Raw genomic sequence first — 17,545 nt, forward strand, 5'->3', positions numbered from 1 at the left:
AACTCTTTCTGGTAGGGCTGCATGATACTGACAAATAATCACCTTTTGATTTATTATATCTTTTTGATTATTGCCATTACAATATAAATTGCAAAGCAGCACACAGACAAACATGAAACAAATAAAATGAGATAAATGTATTTTTGACAGCTTTCGATGCTCGTACCACGACACAATGTTGGGGAGGTGTTCTCTCTCATAACACAACCTCAGCCTCATATGAACTGAAGTACTGTAGTTCGTGTTAGGGGTGGGTAACGTGGATAAAATCCCCCTATGCGGCATGTGTAATTTTAGATATTGATATATATTGTGTGGCAAAGTTTCTGGAAAATTACATTACATTGAGAAACAGTTTATGGATAAACTAAGCTGACAGGAATGTCTGTTTTTGGCTAATCCAATTAATTAAATACCGGACACACAAGGTGCAAGCTGCAACTAACGATTATTTTCATTATCGATCAATCTGCCGATTATTTCCTCGATTAATCGTGTGGCCTACAAAATGTCAGAAAATAGTGAATAACAGCAATCATAACTTTCCTAAACGCTACTTTCAAATAGTTTCTCAACCAACAGTCCAAAACCAAAAGATGTGCAGTTTTACTATCATATAAGACAAAGATAAGAAGGAAATCCTCATAATTGAGAAGCTGGAACTATACTGTAGATCAGCTCATTAATTGATTGACTAATTGTTTCAGCTCTACAAGTACATCATCACATTGATGCAAAATAATAATATAAAAATCCAAAATTGACATAAAGCAGTTCTGCTCATTGATTTGCAATGTTGCTTAAGACCTAGACCCAGAGATACTAAAGGGATGAATACCACAATATAGATGGTGTGGCAAAATCTCTAATGGTAGACAAATGCATGCCGTCATTTCGCCCAACACAGTTCATATCACAATTTCTTTTTTACTAAATGTGCGGTCGCCTTCACATTTGACCATTTTGGACCAGCTTTTTACTTTTAAACCCTTCAATTCCAATTATCTAAGACTTTTTCTTTCTGAAGAAAACTAAGCTGAGATAAAAGTTACAGAGCGAGCTACATGTGGAGAAAGTGACATAAAGAGAGAGCAGAACAGACAGATGAATAGGAAAAGAGAGAGAGGGAGGGAAAGAGACAATGAGAGAGAGGAGTGTGAAGCTGTAATCAGTGTGTGTGTGTGTGTGTGTGTGTGTGTGTGTGTGTGTGTGTGCGTGTGTGTGTCAGGTGTGACAGCAGCAGGTGGAGATAAAGCACGTTACGTGGCCTTCTGTTCCTAATCCCACACTGAATCTAGTGAGTCTACGAACCAATTGTCATACCACCTGCTAAAGCAACAGAAGTATAGTAGTGTAATAGTACGGTACTCTCCACTGCATGAGCACTCTCTCTTCTTTTGCTGCACCCTATAATTATAAAGGCTGCAAAACAAGATCGCATGACAGCCAGGTCATCAAGGCCGATGTCAAATATGTTGTTGTATACGCTGTGTACTTCCAAAGTTTAAGAGCCAGATGTGAGAGGAGGGTAAGGACCTGCAAACATCACAAGCCGACCTTGAATCCACAACTTTACATACTGTGTGTTGTTCAAGAGGCCTGTGTTTTTTTATTCAGTGTTCATTCACTCCCCCGACAAACTGAACTGAAAGCAAACTGGCTGCAACAAGGCATTTTTCAGCTCTATCAGTTGTTTCATGTTCCGGATTAAAATACTGAAAACCTCTGTCAGGTCATATGTTTTCTATTGCAAAGTAATTGTTCACTGGTTCACTGGCAGTTTGTATTTCCATTGTGAGTTGGCCCCGCCCCGGCCCCGTCTGAGTCTCTAACTGCCGGTAGACACATAATGTGCTTCATTGCTATGCAAAGTCCTCTCTGTGTGCACCGGAGGGCCAAAAACCACTGTTAGTTCCTATGGCTTTCATAGGCATGGAAATAGCATGAAAATCCACACACAGGCTGCAGATAGAATTACTGGACCAGAGAGAGAGAGAGAGTACAGCGCAAAGATCATATATCTCAACTTTAAACAGGCAGAAATTAAATAAAATTCCATTTACAAATAAGTTAACAATCATGTCTTCTGTTCCTTTTGATAAAAGTTTTTTTGCAGGTCAAGCTCGAAACATAAAACTGACATAATATAATTTTATAAAGTTGCAATGGCTAAAATGTTAGCAACAAATTGCCCATTTCATATCCAGCAGACACTAAGCAACATTCACTCATTTAAAGTCATATTTCTGGCAAACTGACAAATGTGAATGTAAATACTGACTCTCCTTTTAGCTCTGTTTTGATCTTCACTAAATCCTGAGGGAAACATCTGGCTCTTTAGCTGTTAAATGCTCCACCATGTTGACCAGCTAGTTGCTAACATTGTCCGTCTGCTGTTTGGTGCTGGACAGGTAGCGTACAGTGGTTTATCAAAGCTTCTTCTCCGAGAACAGCTGCCTGCTGCCGCTGGAAACGATGCTGATGAGAGCGGTAAAGTTGAGGGCCATAAAACCAAAACAATGAGCTGAACTGTCTGTAGAGCTGAGGGGAGCTGCCAAGTCAAGTGATAGTTCTGTGTGGCCTCATCACTACTCATATTACACATAGTCATTTAATCATCCATTGTTAATATAAAAATATTGATTAGTGCAGCTTTAAAGAATTTTTTGTAAATTGACCTTAGGAAATGAAAACTCCACATGTGCTGACAAACATCAACCTTATCTCCTACAAAATATGTTTAAGTAGTAATAATTTACATTACATTCAATGCTTTTTTTCAAATCCAGGAGGTGTGACATTCTTACACTGCACAGAAATTGCGAGGAGGTGAGGTGAATGGTTTGACGTGGTTTAGGCTACTAAATGGCTCCAAGTGTCCAGGTGAGTAGTGCTGCATACAGTCCAGCTCAGCAGACAGTTACTGGAAGAGAAGGACTAAGAATAGAGAAATGGAGCTGACACACACATGCTGGATTTCACACCAGACTGACCTCTCTCTCTCTCTCTCTCTCTCTCTCTGTCTTTTTCTTGTGTCTCTATCTGTTTTTTTTTTACCACACACACACACACACACACACACACGCTCTTTTCAGCCTCTACCTTGTATGCGTAACATGCACTTAGACAGAGATTCACTCAAACACAAAGACAACATGCCAACATAAAACACTGGGACACACACAAAGAGCATATAAACAGAGGACCCTGTCTGTGGGTGTGCTGCAGTGCATTATGGGAGTGGGTGTGGTCATTGATCTAAGGCCTGGAGCAGGAAATATGAAACCCTGTGGGAGGAGATGGCGATGGTCCTGTGTGTGTGTGTGTGTGTGTGTGTATGTACAGGGAAATGTTTTTGTGGTACAAAGTCTCTCTAAAGGGAGACTCTGGCTCAGAAGAAGGTTCACTTATACTGATTTAAATTCAACAAGCTTCATTAAAATGTAATGAACAATCGCTCAAGACGCAAGAACACAAATGCACACACACACACACAAGAGCAGCAGTAGCAGAGGGAACCAATTAGTGGTCTGGCTTTGATGATGTCACTGACAAGTCACGCACTGGTGGCACAGCTTCCGTTCGGAGGGAAACATAACACCACACACACACACACACACACACACACACACACACACACACACACACACACACACACGCCAGACACACACACACACACTTGATGTTGACAAGCATGTGACCGAGGAGAATCCAAGAGACTTAAAGCTGATGACTAAATTAGAGGGCAACAGAGATGTCAGATAAGAAATGATTTTAGAGGGTTTTGTGTTTGTGTGTGTGTGTGTGTGTGTTATTTTCTTTGGGATGCAGTTCATGTGACAGGAGCTATGGACAAAATAAATGGAAAATATGCCTGGAAGACAAAATCCGACAAAGTTCATGATGACGCAAATGTATCAAGAATACGGAATCTCTAAATTTCTCTCTTTCTTTACACCGAAACCTGAGAAGAGAAAATGACAAATACACAGACTTGAACACACAGCTGAACTACTTTACTGACATTCAGTTGAGGGAGATGACAGTCATGTTGATAGTGGTGCTTTCCAAAGACTGGACTGATGCTACAGCTGTGGGAGGATCTGAACAGTCACCACATCATATATTCTGTAAACCAGAACATCAGATATGGGTAAGAAGATTTTTAGAATAAGTTTTATTATGGAACTTCTTCAGATGGCCAGATGGATGTGCAGTATGGTTTTTAAATTCAACTTTTATGAATTTAAGCATAAAAATTCTGTTTTGTCAATGACTGTCCAGTACTGTACTGTCGCGCACAGTAAGCCTACAGCTAAAGTTGCAGATTTGTTCTAGGTGTGGAGCTGCAGCACTGCACAGGTATAATAAAATATTTACACCGCTACCAACAGCTGTGTCCATATTTGCCAAATGTTCTATTGACTCCTATTAATCTGGAACAACTTTTATCCACTAGGACAATAATGGTATCTAAAGTGGGATGGAGGTTCCAAGAACAGAGAGGAAATAGGAAACTAAAGTTGGGGAGTGACCTCTTGTAGCATTAAAGGGCCAATTTTCAGTATTTTCTTAGTCAAGACAAGACTCTACAGCCATGCTAGCGGCCCTGTGAGGTTGTACTTAGGAACAGCAGTGCTTTGAGATAAATGCTAATATCAGCATTCCATCATGCTCACAATGACAATGCAACATGCATAACAGGTATAATGTTACCATATTAGTTTGCTGTGTTAGAATGCTAACATTTGCTAAATAACACTAAACACAAAGAACAGCTGAGGTGGATGGAATTATCTTATTATTGAACAAATAAAAATTTGACCTGATGATGGAGTTGGATGAAAAGTCGGGGGATTGTCAAATTTATTACTATTCATTCTGAGAGGAACATGAATGTCTGAACCAAATTTCTAGATGTTAAAAGTAAAAAAAGATGCTGCATTGATGCATTGAAGCATATACAGGCAATGGTTTGAGAACAAATAAAGCCCTACACATGTGTGTTTCTGTGCTGGGTTTTGTGTTTGAGCTCCTCCCTGACAGTCCACCCTCCTCCATCATGTAGCAGTGTGACAGATACTCATCTGCTTCTTATTTTGTCCCCCCCTCCACCCCACCCCCCACCAACCACTAATCTCTGTCTGTCTCTTTCTGCCTCTTTTCTCTCTGTTTTAGGTTTTGTTTACTGTTTATATGTTTGTGTGGTTTTTTTGTATGTCGATATGTGTGTGTAAGGCTTAGCAATCAGTCTGGCGCCACCTTCTCATCAGCATGCAGGGGTAGTGTGCAAACACAACCACTGTTGTGCACCAGAATGCACACACACACACACGCACATATATAGATAAACAACCTTCAACAGTGAAAAACTTGCAGAGTAAATTATGTGGTTTCAACTTCGTCTAAAGTCACATCCTCAGATATGACTTTTCCACCAGCAAACTGTTGGTACTGGAGCCAGGTTCCAGTTTCCAACCAAATTTCAACCTGCAAGTGTATTCATGACTGAAAAAAGTGTTTGGGTACAGAAAAAACAGCTCTGTTGAGGCCTCTTCATCCTGACATTTTAGTGCAAATGTAAGGGGAGTGTAATGAAAATGAGCAATAACTTGTGCTGAGCTGCTGTAATGTTAATAAATTTAACACGTTTTACCAGCAGCACTCCACACTCAAGTACACTCCAAGCTAATTTTGTTCAAAGTTGAAAACTTGAGGGTTCCAAACACCCACTAAAAGAGAGACTGCTACCTATATTCTTAAAAGTGTGACACATTCACTGCATGCATTACATTTTCTGACACACTCCCACACACACACACACACACACACACACATACACACACACACAGAGCGGAGTTGGTTAGGCAAGCTGGAAGGATGGAGTGCAGGACAGGAAGGAAGGAAAGTCTGTCAAAACAGTAAGAAACGGATGAATGAATGAAATGTTTGACAATATGGAAACATTCATATTGGTCAGTGATCAAAGAATGAAGTGAATTCAAAATTGTTTACCAGCGAGAGGAACATGTTAGGAACCAAGAGAGGGGCAGGGAGTTGAGCTAAAGTCACAAAGAGCCATATTTTAAAAGAAAATGTATCTCAGTGATGATAAATGTGATGTGCTAAAGAAATCAGTGAAAAAAAACAGCACAATTCATCAATATTTCTAAAAGATAAATAATACAATTTCTAAGAACTGATGCAATTTGTGAATGAAGAATTTGAACAATCTTCTATCCTTTAAAACCATCACAATTCATATATCTGTAAATCTGAGTGCTTTCTGCACAGATACCCACATGCTTCAATATGTCCATGATAATATGAACAGCTAGTAATAATATGGTCAGCCAGTTACATTGTGTGGATACTGCAAATGTTCCTACTGTGCATTGCAGACAGTAAACATCTTCTTATTGGATTATCTTTAACGTAGAATTTAGTTTTTTTTCTTAAAACTGACCACATAGTATATGATATTAAATCTCCACAACTTCAATAAAAAGGATGATAGTAAAGTGTCACCCTGAACCCCTTGAACCCCACTGACCCGCTGGTCATTACAAACGCATGCTGTGTAGCCACACATTGTTCAAACACACAGAAATGTATTTTATATTCTAGTGGAGATCCCAAAGTTTTCAAAGATACCAAATATGTATGCTGAATTAAAATGGTGCACGAGATAGCTAAAATATTTCTATTGGATTAGAATAAGATTTGCAACCTTAAAGCTACTTAAGGGGAAACAAGGAGAAAAAAATTATGTAAAAGGGTTATTTCTCCTCTTTCTCGATCTTTCATTTTTAAGCAGGTAGCCAAAATTTTCTTGGTCAAACAATGGCCTAAATTCTGCTCAACTGATCATCAGAACCATATCTGACTTTTAATGCATACCGCATAATAGTTAGCCCACCTAGACAAGTCCAGTTCTGGGTGCCACACAGACGCAAAGCTAGAGTCTTGCTAACGGGAGACACTTTGAAAACTAATTCAGGACATACCACCATCGGCCTCTGTGGGAACAGTTATATCCCGTGTTTAAATTCAGCTACAAAACATAAACACTGATCAAACTACATCAGTCTGTTGCCATAAAGGCTGCTGGTAAACCAGCCGCTGATGCTACAATTCATGTCTAGGTCCGGGTTAATGCTTGCTAGCAAGTTAACTGCTAACGCTAAAATTAACCTGATCCACAGCTGGCTCCCATTAGCCTGCAACGACACTGAGAGTCTATACTTCTACTCTTTCGCTCTCTGTCTTTCAAACACATACACACACACACACATTATATTCAGTCGCCAAGTTTAACCTCGCTGTGCTACCCTTTTGGTTTGGCAGCGTCTGTGTTTGGAAATGAAGGCAGGAGAGAGGGAGGAATGGAGCGAGTGAAGGAGGGACGGATAAAAGGAAGGAGTGGGGGATGTACGGTGGGAACGAGGATGTAAGCAAAAAAACAAGGAATGGAAAGAGAGAAGAAGGGAGGGATGGAGGGGTAGTGTGGATGTTCAAATAAAACACCACAAGAATAACAAACACAGGAAAAAGAAGGGAAGCTGAAAGAAAGAAAATATGTTGGGAAAAGTAATAAAAATAAAGAAAGAGGGGCAAAAACAGTAACCTGGTTCATTAGTCTGAATCACAGTTCATGAGATACTGTCTCATCCTTCTCTATTCTTTCCTCCCTGTCCACCCTGAGTGGAGACAACAAACGTCATTATTATTTTTTGCCCCATTATTCACATTTATGTTCACTGTTACTCTTTACCACAATTGGCCATTCATCTCTTTTCAAACAAAAAGTGTTTTATAAAGAAATATGTCTGGTATAAAATAAATAATTGAAAAAATAGAAATGTAAAATCAAAAAGTATGATTTTTTTTCACGTGTTTCAGTATCTACAGAACACTTGGGAAGCAATAAAAAACGATTGCAAGAAAAATAACCATCACCAAGTATCAAACGTGCGTGTGTGTGTGTGTGTGTGTAGTTAAGCTGGGACATTAATTAAGAGAAGAAGTTGCAACGTACACAAGATCTCTGCCTTGACCTGACAGTTGTATTATACAGGGAGGTCTGGGAGGATCGGAGGGCGGTGTATGTGTGTGTTTCTGTGTGTGTGTATGAAATGAAAGCTGGAATTGCTGTAGAGCAACACAGCAGAAAATGTACACTCAGGAAACCACTTTCTGCACGCGCCTGTCCTTTTTTATACAAGTGGAGTATAAATTAATATTACATAAAAAGCTGAAAACTTATACTTGTTTCTTTTGTTGGAGCTACACGAAAAGAGAATTTCAGCGATTTGGAGTAAACTTATTGTGAGTCGCTATGCTGGTATATCATGACTTATGTTTCTCAGTTTAAAAGATGAATATGGATAAAAAGAGCAGACTGTCAGCACGTTTATCTGGATCCTCAGACGTGTGTGTGTGTGTGTGTGTGTGTGTGTATACATGAGGGCTTGGCTTCAGTTCTACAGAACCACTGGGAACCTGCTTTACATTGCCGACTCCTAGCCTCATTAAAACTTCATAGATCTGTGAGCAACGTTGAGGTGGCAAAGAAGAAGGTATCGTCTTACACACACAAACACACACACACACACACACACACACACACACACAACCACAAACTGTCTGTTGCTGCTCTTTCTCTCTTTGTCTGACACACACACCACATCAGAAACTCTTCTGCAAAATGCCCAATACCCATCAACACAAGCACACACACACACACACACACACACACACTGTTCCCAACCATCAGGGCACTTGTGTTTAATAATTAACAGTGTGAAATTAGTCCGTCAGCCTTGGGCCATGGAGGTCCATCGATTCCCCAGAATGCATTTTTAATGAGCCGCCAGCCGGCATTCATTTCAGCTAGCCAGTGTCCGTGGAGGGCCTTCTGACACACACACACACACACACACACACACACACACACAAAGTCCAGGCGTAGCGCCAGGGGAGACAATTAACATACACATAAACACAACAGCAGCAGCACCACTGCACTGTACAGTGGATATCACCTTGACAACAGCAGCAAACTAACATCTTCTGAGCTCAAGTTGTTTAACTTTGATCATGATCAAGCACTAGCGCTACTGAGCAAATAATAGTTTTCCTCAACTTACTGTTGTGTGACAAGAAGCTCAGCAGTGATTTCTCCTCTGGGACCGGGATCACCACATTTTAGAGTATGTTTGGAAGATGGTACGAGACAGCGAGCATCGCAGAGCAATTAATACCAAGCTCAACGTTGCACAACAGGGAGCTTATTACAAACTGATGCCTTTAATTTGTCATTGTGGACCTGTGTACCACCTGACACACAAAGCAATCTCTATTCTGTCTGGGTTTTTGGCTTAGATGTATTCAAAATTTACATCCAAATGTGTCTTTATGTGGGTGTCTGGACTGTCATTTTCATTTCATAAAATAAAAGAGGAACAGAAAGCTAAAGAGCACACAGACATGCTTTTTTTTCTGTGACAGTTTCACATTGTCACGTGTGAAAACAGTTGGATGAATCAAGCGCACATGACTAAAGCATGAGATAAATGTCAGTCTCTATGCTGCAACTCAGACCATATGACCTTTGCAACAGGTGAAGAGCAAAAAAGAGAAATGTGCGAATGTGTGTGTTTGAGGGTGTGGGTGGATATCTTGCACTTGTCCTACCTTTCCTGTCTCCCTCTCAAAGTCGACATACTCCCTTGTAGGAACCTGCCTCTGATCTCCGTGCAGGTTGGCTGGAAAGAACTGGAGAGAGAGGTTGGTACCTGTAGCTACAAAGGCCTGGAGAGAGAGAGAGAGAGAGAGAGAGAGAGAGAGAGAGAGAGAGTATGGTCAGTAAGGACACACATCAAGAAAAAAAAATAAACCTGCATTATGTGATTTTTGAGAGGTAGGGGGCAGAAAGATTCCAAAATAATCTCACAAACACAGCGCTGACTGGTTATTGAAGTTGTTATGGCTAATGTGTTAGCAAACTTCTGCACATCCAGCAGACACAGAGCATTAGTTCAAAAATCACTAGAGTTTTTGCTCTGTTTTGGTCTCCACCAACTCCTGAGAAAAAATATCTGTCCCTTGAGCTGCTTCACTGGGCACTTATTGGGCGTTTATTTTGGCTCTTGTTGTTTCACGCTGGGCAGGTAGTGTACAGTTGCTTGTCTGAGCTTGTTAACGGAAAACATCTGCTCACAGTTTTATACGGTAGTATGGTTGTTGATGAGAGCTGTGAAACTCAAATACAGTCTATGTACGGTTGGAGAACAAAAACAAAAACAATGAGCTAAAAGAGGCTAAAAGCACCATATAAAGCTGCAGAGTAGGGTGTGATTTATTGGGTTCAGCACTACGAATGACCATCTCATATTACATTTTATTAATGTTAAATGGCACTATTATGGAGGATATTAAAACGCCTGTAGAAACAGCAGTATAATGTCTTCTGTGGTTCTGGAGGAGCTTTGACAAATCTGAGAAAATCCCTCAAGAGACATCACCCACTTATTTTGAGTTAGGCCAAGGGAGCACACATTTATTGGGGACTTCAAATTCATAACAGAAACATGTTACAAACTGGAGGCGAGGAGTTGGGTGCTTACCAGGCAGGGAGGATCTAAACATGGATGCGTATCAATGAGCATCAATTTGAGCATTCTTTTTATTGCTGCAACTAACAATAATTTTCCTTATGGATTAATCTGCCAGTTATTTTCTTGATTAATCGTTTAGTCTATACAACTTCAGAAAATAGTAAAAAATGACCATCCCAGTTTCCCAGAGCCCAAGGTAATGTGTTGTAATGGATCAACAGTTCAAAAAAATATTCAGTTTACAATTATTTACAGAGAAAAGCAGCAAATCCTCATGTTGGAGATGCTGGAACGAGAGAGGTTTGATGTTTTTTCTTTAAAAATGACTCACAATGATTCATCGATTATCAAAACAGTTTTCTGTCAATCGACTAATCGTTACAGCTGTAATTCTTTGGCGGTTTCATAGAAATGTTTCCAGAGGGTTCCTGCATAAGCCTGGAAGAGTTTAAGTTTGACAGACTGCATCAGAGTTGTTCCATTTCTGCTTTCCTTAAGTCTCTCTTCTTAGTCTAACCCCTCTCCTCTCAGAACAAAAGCACAACGTGAACCAGTGCTCTCCTCACACACATATACTGTAATCACATCATACTGTAGCTTTCCTCATTTTTTGATTTCTGTAAAATGGTTTCTTGCTCTAATGGGAGACATTCCTATCAAGAGAAGCACACACACACACACACTTATGCACACATGCATACAGAAACACAAATAAAATGAAAATCAATATAATGCATTTCTCTGTTGCAGTCAGAAAGCAATGAATTAGAGAGAGATGGAAAATCAAGTTAGAAAATGTCTGTTTTTTTATACGTATATGTGTGTGTGTGTGTCTATTGTCTTTGTGTGTGTGTGTGTGTGAGCGTGGTGTGGTGTGTTTGCTGAGACAGATCAATACTAAGGGCATTAGGGCTGCAACTGAGCTGGAAGCATATGAATTATGCACCCTGTCAAATCTGTCCCTCATCAGAGAGTGAGGCAACGAGGGAGGATAAGTGAATGAAAGAGAAGAAGGAGAGAACAACAGTGGAGAGAGAAGAGGGGGAAATAAAGGGAGGAGAAAGCTGAAAATGACTAAGTGTGTACACGGACACACACAGAGAAAAAGTGCCTCTCACACATACACATGTATACACACACACACACACACTCACACTCACAGAAACGAGAGCTCAAAGAACACCAGAGTCATCATTTCTGCTGTATTTGAAGTATTGGATTACAACCATCTGATACTCATTTGCTGCCTACTACTGCGGGAGGAAAAAAAAGGGGGGAAGGAGAGGCAGAGAGAGGAGAGAGATGGAGGGAAACTGAGAGACAAAGGGGGAAAGAGAAAAAGGGGCAGAGAGAAATGGAGGAAATGAGAAGGAGGAGGAGAAATGAACAGGACAGCAGTGGTAAAGATAAAGACAGCGTGATGAATGTATAGAAAGTCAGACAAAGATGGAGAGAAAGAGAGAGACGGAATGGAAGTGAGATGAAGAATAAAGACAAAGAAGCAAAGCAAAAGGAAATGAAATATAAGAGTGAACAGAAAGAGAGACAGAGATGGGAGAGGAGCGGGAAGAGAAACCAGTGCAGCATGAAAATCAATAATAGTTGAGAAAGTGACTCATCTCTAATGAGCTGAGCTGAAGATAATTTAGTTTAAATTATTGTCCCATTTATCAGATCAATCCAACATTTTAGAGTCGTCCTGTGATCCGAGCCACACTTCTGTGTGTGTGTGTGTGTGATGATATGGAATTCCTAGAAATACACAGCTGCCAAACTGCGTTTTTACATGTATGTTTTGTCAAAATAATGTGAAAGATAAGCCTGTTATATTTACAAGGTAAAATTACAAGTTTGCATGCACAGCTCTTTGACATGTGTTACATGTTGTTTTTTCTTATTGTTTAAAAAATGGACATTATACCATTATCTGTTATAACATGCAGAATATATAAAGGCATATACATTGATTTTATTTTTGTTAATAAATCTACTACTCTTAAAAAAGTGTGAAGACAGAACCATGAAAAGAAAAATATTTCTGCTCTGACTAGCATTTGGAAAACATTAACTTAATACTGTACATATGTATAGTATAAAGTGTTTGTCTTTTATTTTCTGCCTACTTTAACAGGCCTTTTATTTATTTACTTAACCAGCTTCTTCTGGAAATAACAATTTGTTCTGAACTGACATGTCTGCTAATACTACATTTAAGAAATTAGCAGTAAGTAAAATGAAAACATTTAGATGTGGAGGTTATATTTTGAAAATTTTATTAGTCAGTCTGGAGTTAGACCAAGAAAAATGTTGACAAGAGAAAGTGCTGTTTAAGGGGATAGAGGTTTTTCAAGATCCCCCCACACATCTTTTAGGACATAAAAATACTGCTTGGAATGATAATTTGACTCTGATATGTTTCTTTCCCACAAAAAAGTTCAATTACCTTGCTGAAAATTCTTGAAAATGACATCTCCTCCTTCTCTGTCATTGAAGAATCCACAATCTATGAATATGCAAATATTGTTCACCTTAAAAGTTAAACTGCTGGACGTAAGATGTCTCCTATTTAAGCTTTGTGTAAGTTGCATACTGGACCATGACTGGCTTTCAAACTAGTTGTGATGTCACTACGCACGCGTCCTAAACTCAGATTTAGTGAGTGAGAACAGACAAAACTTTCCCTCTTCAGCAGATGTGAAAACAGCCTTCTAGTGTCAAACACTGCACAAACATCATTCTGCACAGTGAAGCTCCAACATCCAAGTGAATAAGCAAAACACATTTTTGAATTGAGGGGTACTTTAAAAATTACATAAATTTAGTTTTAACCTAATAGGTTGCCCACTGTTTATTTATTTTCTGTTCATCTGTCTCATCTATAAAAAGTGATCCTTTACTTAACCTTTACTTTGATCCTTTACTTTACTCTCATTGTGTCGGATAGTTGCTCACACTGACCATCAAAATTGCAGGAGGTCTTTAGCGGCGTCTGGCCGATAGATAAATCAACGACATGATGTCACAGCTGCCAACAAACCATTAAAACCGTGGCCATCAATTCTCACAGAAGAAGAGGCTTATAAATACAGTGAGGACGGACAGACAGACGGACGCATCATGTCCCACTAAAAGACGGTAAAACTAGATGCCCCCCTGCAATGATGACAGCATGTTTGTGAAAAATACCTCGAGGATGACTGAGACAGCAGAAGTTGCCCTGGGTTTGTGTGTGTTTGTGCCAGCAGCCTGAAGGCTTTGCGTCTGACTTCACCTTTTGTTAAGGACATAATTTAATAGGACATTTTAAACAGACTTCACACTGTAAGTGTACAGTAATTACATAATGACAACAGGAATGTGTCCCAACTTGCTTTAAATTTATAAACTACTCATCACGAATGCTACACTTAAGCTTTTTGAAAGAAAGGTCACATGGGTTCAGTTGCACTTGTGGAGAAAACTCAGTTCATCTCTGCAGAGAAGTGAAGACAGTAAAACATTCAGACGTGTTGTGTTCATAAAGGACAGTTTTCTCCTAGCTGTACGTACCAGTTACTTTGCAGATTAAGATTTTACAAACCTATAATGAGCATATAAAATATGATGCCTTGTTATACAGTAAAAGAAACCACCCAACAGTATATACATTTGCTGCCACCTACAACAATAAAATGCTGCTTACATGTGCATGAGTATTAATAATCCAGTAGTATAATATATAATAATACAATTCTGACAGAGACCATTTTCCTGGGTACTTTTATACTTTAAGTAAATCTTGTCGATAATAAGTACAATTTTGAATACACTGTGGTGTTGCGACACGGTGGTCTTTTCATTAGACAAAAGAGTTCAGTAAGAGTTCACATCAGCATATTTGCTTTTGAGAGGCCTCCATCTCAAAGTTTGACATCTGATCAGATGCATTTGAAGACGCGGCAAGAGAGAAGTGTGGTTTGGAAATGGAGGGAGACAGATTCAGCACACCACTGTGACCCTGTCGCCACAAACTATCTCCTACTGCAACAGTTACCCGTTGGCTGCTCCTCCACCTCCACCTTTTAGTGTAATGCAGTCCAACACAACACCACAACTCAGCACAAAAACAACTGCAGTCTGAACAAAAATATTTTCATTATCGGTTAGTCTGCAGATTATTTTCACGATTCATTGTTCGGTCTATAAAATGTCAGACAAAAGTGAAACATGCCTGTCACAATTTCCTTAAACCTGGTGTGGCATCTTCAAGATGCTTGTTTTGTTAAACTAACGGTCCAAAACCCACAAATATATTCACATTTTCTATCACATTAGACAAAGAAAAGCAGCAAATCCTCACAACTGAGAAGCTGAAACCAGGGAATGTTTGGCATTTTTGCGAAAAAAAAATGACTTTAGTGATTAGACAGTTATCAAATTAGTTGCTGATTCACTTTCTGTTGATTGACTGATTGATTAATTGTGTCAAAAATGAAATGTTTAGAGTATGGAGCATCTATAGCAGGGTTGTATTGCATATCATACAGGTATTTCTATTTTTCTGTTCACTCACTGTAAGTCTACGTCATTCACTACATGTTTGCTGTATATACCAAAATTAGACATGACAGGTGATGTTTACATTAGGTGACCAATTTTAGGCCCCAAATTACAGCCCTAACAGTGTTTGTTGTAACCATAAGGTGACTGTGTGATAACATGCGTTAATGTGTGCTGAGACAATGACAACTGCAGCTGCAGAATATAGAGGGAAGACATCATGAGCCTGTAAGTGAAGTCTGGTAAACCTGGTGGGTCTGCATGTCTGATAACACGTCTACTTCCTTGTACAGGGACACATCAAAACATCAGCACACACACACATACACTGTGCACTCAAGTGTATCTATACTGTGCTGATGCAAAGTGAACTGCTCTCAGTGTTCTCATAATAAGAGTTAATTTGTCCCTTAACATGGAGACAGCTTTGAGATTAATGCTCGCTACTGCAGATGGTTTTTACGTTTCTTTCATGAGGAAAAACAGAGTTTAATTCAACAAAACACATATCTACAGCTTCACATCCTCATAAAACACACACACATGCACACTGTCTTTCTCTCTCTCCTTGAGTCAAATATAAATCAGCAATTAGCACTACATCCCCTTGTTTTTTTTTCAAGGAGAAGACAAAGAATAAGAGAATATATTAAGTTTTGTACTCACTATTTCTGACCGTCCATCCCTGCAGGCGTTCTGGAAGCGAGCTTGTCTCTCCTCATGGGGCCGGTCCCTGAACCCAGTATATTTAATCTAAAAGAAAAGAAAACATAAACCTTGAACAACAACAAAACACACACACACACACACACACACACACATATATATATATATATATCATATATAGTAAAATGCTGTTTGATTTGGGATAGAAAACACTCCAAATAGGGCTGTTTGACAGTGAATGGCGATGCTAATTGCCAGCAGTAGGTTGTAATTTGAAGATAAACCACAGGAATTTTAATTTAAGGCTAAATGCATCATTCTTTGTATCTGCTTTTCATCAAAAAATACAAAATCCATTCAAACTGGGAAGGTCAAGGAGTTAAAATTACTTTTTAGATTCATTTGCGCAGTAAATGTATAAGCAAAAAATAAAATAGCAAAATATAAAAGAAGAATAAGAGTAAAAAGTAAAAAAAAAAAGAAAATGTTCCCTTCATTTCAGAAGGCAAGAGATACAAGTGAAACTACTTATTTAAATGCACTTTTGTAGATTCTTTTGCTTTTGGGGATCTGACTGTAGTGATTTAACCGCAGATTTTCTTCCATGAAGTTATTAAATGAAATGAAGTAACCTGTATGGGGTTAAAAACAGTTCGACCAGCCAGCATGCTTTACTGCCTTGACGAGCCTTCTTCTCTGTCTTTATTTCCGCCGTCTAACAGAATGGATCCAGTGTGTAGAAACACAGCAGACTCACCTCACACTCCCTGCTCAACTTGCGGAAAAACTCCTCATTCTCAAACTTGCTCCTCTGGTCCGGGACTACCCGCGGCATCTTCACCAACACTTTCCGGCTTCTAGGCTTTCACTTTTTAGCTTTTTTTTTTTTTTTTTTTAATCCCGTAGAGTTAAAGTTAAACTGTTTGTCTTGCCGTCCGTCCCTCACTCTGCCTCTCTTTCACTCACTTCTCTTCCGTGTCTGTGCGTTTCTTTCTTCCCTGTGTGCAGCAATGTGCTCTCTGCTGCTGGCCTCTGCGTTTGTGACTGCTGCTCTTATTAAGATGATCTGCCTCTGACTGCGGCTCCTACGCGCTCCGGGTCGCCTCTGGCTCCAAATGGCTCTTATTAAGTGACCCACCGCGGTAGATGAAGCTCAATTTGACCGTGTGGCGCTCCCTCCCTCCCTCACTGTCTCTCAGTCTCTCTCTCTCTCTCTCTCTCTCTCGACGAGCGTGCGATCTCAAGCAAGTGGCAACAAACGAGCGCTCTCAGTCTGTGTCTCTAGTCTTACCTGCAACTTTCAAGTGCTCCCCATCCATGGGCCTGCCGATTATTCGTGCATTCAAGAGATTTGGGACACAAATAATGCATAAAGCACAAATGATTATGTAAATAGGCCTATCGCTTATCATTTGTCAGCTTTAATTAAAGTCATGAATCGTATGGCGCAGAGTTGGTTTGTGCTGTAGTGGCAGAGGGGGAAATATCTGTCCTGGCAAGTAGCCTAATTTACATTTTTATCCGTGTTTCAGTCAAAAGTTGCAGCTGTTACAGCATGACATGCTGAACCATCATCATGAATCATCATGAAATAGGCCAAGATATCAACGATACTGTTCCAGTCGCCCATAAACATGCATTCATCAAATTGCTAAAACTTAAAGAAATAGAAATTAAAAAATTACACAAACAATAATTAGAAACATGTATCAACATACAAG

The 17,545-nt window shown here is 39.5% G+C and overlaps 1 protein-coding gene across 7 annotated transcripts in view; it reads right to left on the bottom strand.

Annotated features, from left to right (window-relative positions):
* Window positions 1-17,036, bottom strand: part of cbfb (core-binding factor subunit beta) — a 37,742-nt gene extending 20,706 nt beyond the window's left edge. For 3 of the 7 annotated variants that reach the window (XR_006377712.1, XM_044193561.1, XM_044193560.1), the window contains exons 1-3: window positions 16,582-17,035; window positions 15,825-15,911; window positions 9,697-9,813 (exon numbers count right to left, since the gene is read on the bottom strand). Coding sequence is in view for 6 of the 7 variants with exons in the window: in XM_044193561.1 (XP_044049496.1) it covers window positions 9,697-9,813; window positions 15,825-15,911; window positions 16,582-16,659 (282 nt within the window). In the remaining variant the exon portion in view is untranslated. Of the gene's footprint in view, window positions 1-9,696; window positions 9,814-15,824; window positions 15,912-16,581 lie in introns of all 7 variants that reach the window. The other 4 variants (XM_044193559.1, XM_044193558.1, XM_044193563.1 and 1 more) reach the window with 3 other exon arrangements.
* Between the last annotated feature and the right edge of the window lie 509 nt (window positions 17,037-17,545).

The sequence above is a fragment of the Siniperca chuatsi genome, linkage group LG4 (genome assembly GCF_020085105.1).
Source record: "Siniperca chuatsi isolate FFG_IHB_CAS linkage group LG4, ASM2008510v1, whole genome shotgun sequence".
Lineage (NCBI taxonomy): Eukaryota > Metazoa > Chordata > Actinopteri > Centrarchiformes > Sinipercidae > Siniperca > Siniperca chuatsi.